The following is a 2500-nucleotide window of genomic DNA, read 5'->3' on the forward strand; positions in this document are numbered from 1 at the left end:
TGTCCAACCCTTAGGTACTCGTGTTTCAGGGCTTCCATGATCGCAACCGTTTCAGCTTGGAGCATTGAGGCATTGTCAGTGACCCTAATGGATGCTGTGGTATCCCTTGTTCCAAAGGCGGCGCCTGCAGTATGGTTTATGGGATCCACGGATCCGTCCGTGTAGGAAGTGATGCTACCCGGAGGAGTTATTTGAGCAATGACCCTGTGTGCTTATGCCTTTAGGCCAGGCATGGAGTATTGATATTTTCTCCTAGGCAGGTTTTGGGACAGAATTTGATAATTTTGTTTGCCCACGTCGGGTGTTCTTTGTAGTCGGGGTGAGGGGAGTCCATGCCCTTGGCAAGCAGCGATTCTTTTCGCTGGAAGCGCATCAATACTCTGGCTGTGTGCGAGCCAGGAGCTGTCCGCAAACAGCTGATAGTCTTGCTGTAGGCGTCTGAGTACTCTTTGTTTTAAGTATGAGTTTCTGGGTACCTGTAAGACCTTGGAAAGGAACTATGCTGCCATTAGATCAATCTGGATGTCCATGGACGGTAAGTCAGTCTCCATGAGGAGGTTGATGTACTTTGTCCATCTGGGAGCTCCAGGAATGTGATCGTGGCTGCTTTGTTTTGTATTGTTTCCAGTTTTTTTTATGTTGTGCTGGAAGCAATGAGGGTAACAGAAGCGTAGCCAATAATAGGACTGACGTACATAGAATGATCTTAGTACTTTGTGTCCCGCTCCTATGTGTCTCCCTGTCATAACTTTCATGACTGACAGTCTTTCCTTGGTTCGGTCTTGGTTCAGTTCGGATCTCCTTATTGAAAGTGAGTATGTGTCCTTCACCCATTCCAGATCCATGCCCTAAACAGTGTTTTTTGTTTTTGACATTAGTTCTCAGAGCCATAGCTTTTGATTTTGCTGCCGATATTTTTAGAACCGTCCTACAACACTCTTCAGACATCATATTCTAACTGCCTAATAAGAGCCCTGAGCTCTTGTTAGGCAGTGCTTGCTAGAGGCTATGATTGCCAGGTCATCTGCATAAGAGATAATCTTGCATCCCTCTGACAGGTGAATGTTGAGTATGTTGGACATGAGGGTGTTGAAAGGGCAGGAATGAGAACCCCACCCTGGGGCGTTCTATACTCAAGTTGCATGTGCTGCGAGATGTGGCCTTGAAATCTGACATTTGCTGACCTATTTTTAAAATAGCTATCTAGGCCAAGAGTCTACCTTTGACTCCCTTGTAGATTAGGGTTTCCTGAATGGCAAGGGGACTTGACAGTTCAAAAGCCTTCTCCAAGTCTAGGAAGACAACCACAGATGGTGAAGTGCATATTGAGCTTAGAAGTGTGGAAATGCCGTGTGCTGTGCTCTTACCCCTTGTGAACCCGTGCAGGTGTTCATAAGGGGGACCCATTTTCCATCAGAGCCTGTTTACTACCATCTCAGCTGTTTTTCCTAGGCAGCTGAGGAGAGAGATGGGACGGTACTTGCCTGGCTCCTTTGGTTTTGGGATGGGAACTATTATGGCTTGTTTCCAGCTCTGGGGCAGTGTGGCAGTTTGCCAGGACTTGTTGATGAGTTGCAAGAATGCAAGCTCTCTTGCAAAACCTAAGTGCGAGATGATGGGATGAGAGATCCCATCGGATCCCGGTGCTGAACCAGAGCTGGTTTTGTATGTATTTCTTAGTTCCCTGAGAGAGAACATAGCATCCAAGTCATCAGGTTCGAGTGCCTTGTCTCTGATGAGAGCAAGCCTGTCCGGATTTAGGTTTTGCTGTTAATCCCTCAGCATAGGAGGCAGGTTGTTGCTGCTGGTTCTGGCTGAGAACTTGAACACCAACCTGTGAGCCTCTGACTGTGGGTCATGATGCATGCATTTCGGGGCTTGGTGGCTTGTCGCTTGCCTGACCACAACTCTGTAAAACTGGTCAGGTGGCCAAAAGTCTGGCACCATTCCAACTACTTTTCCTTCCTTACTCTGTTGGCAGTTTCCTTGGCATCCGCAACAGCTTCCCTCAACAGGGCCAGATTGTCGGGAGTTCTTTGCCGTCGGAAATTTTTTCTGCACATATTGACCTTGTGGTTGACCTCTTTGATCTCGTCATTATAGTACCTGGCATCTTTGTTAGTTCTGGACCATGGGCGAGTTTTGGGGATGGTTTGTGATGCGGCCTGATTTATGGCCTGGATTAGCCTTGCCTCTAGCACGTCCACATTTTCATTGTTGTGGGGTTCATTGTCTCTCAGACAACAGGCCAAGCCTTTCTGGAAGGCTAACCAGTTGGCCTTGTCTGTTTTCCATTTAGGAATGTGATGTGGTCTTTGGGCTGGACCTGCATCCATGAAAGTAATGACTATGCCATAGTGATCACCTGTAACTGTATCATCGACACACCACCGAATTCTCTCCACCATTGTTGCAGTGGCAAAGGTAAGGTCCAGGACCCCTCCCTTCACATCCATTGGTTCTTGGGTATTGAGAAGAGCGATCTCTGGGAATGTGTCAA

The 2500-nt window shown here is 47.5% G+C and overlaps 1 protein-coding gene across 1 annotated transcript in view; it reads right to left on the reverse strand.

Annotated features, from left to right (window-relative positions):
• Positions 1 to 1413: 1413 nt before the first annotated feature.
• Positions 1414 to 2500, reverse strand: part of LOC138866621 (uncharacterized) — a 1142-nt gene continuing 55 nt past the window's right edge. Inside the window, exons 1-3 of the mRNA XM_070139769.1 lie at positions 2070 to 2500; positions 1835 to 1971; positions 1414 to 1747 (exon numbers count right to left, since the gene is read on the reverse strand). The exon at positions 2070 to 2500 is cut by the window's right edge and continues 55 nt beyond it. Coding sequence (XP_069995870.1) covers positions 1414 to 1747; positions 1835 to 1971; positions 2070 to 2500 — 902 coding nt within the window. The remainder of the gene's footprint in view (positions 1748 to 1834; positions 1972 to 2069) is intronic.

Source organism: Penaeus vannamei, chromosome 26 (genome assembly GCF_042767895.1).
Source record: "Penaeus vannamei isolate JL-2024 chromosome 26, ASM4276789v1, whole genome shotgun sequence".
In the NCBI taxonomy this organism is placed as follows: Eukaryota; Metazoa; Arthropoda; class Malacostraca; order Decapoda; family Penaeidae; genus Penaeus; species Penaeus vannamei.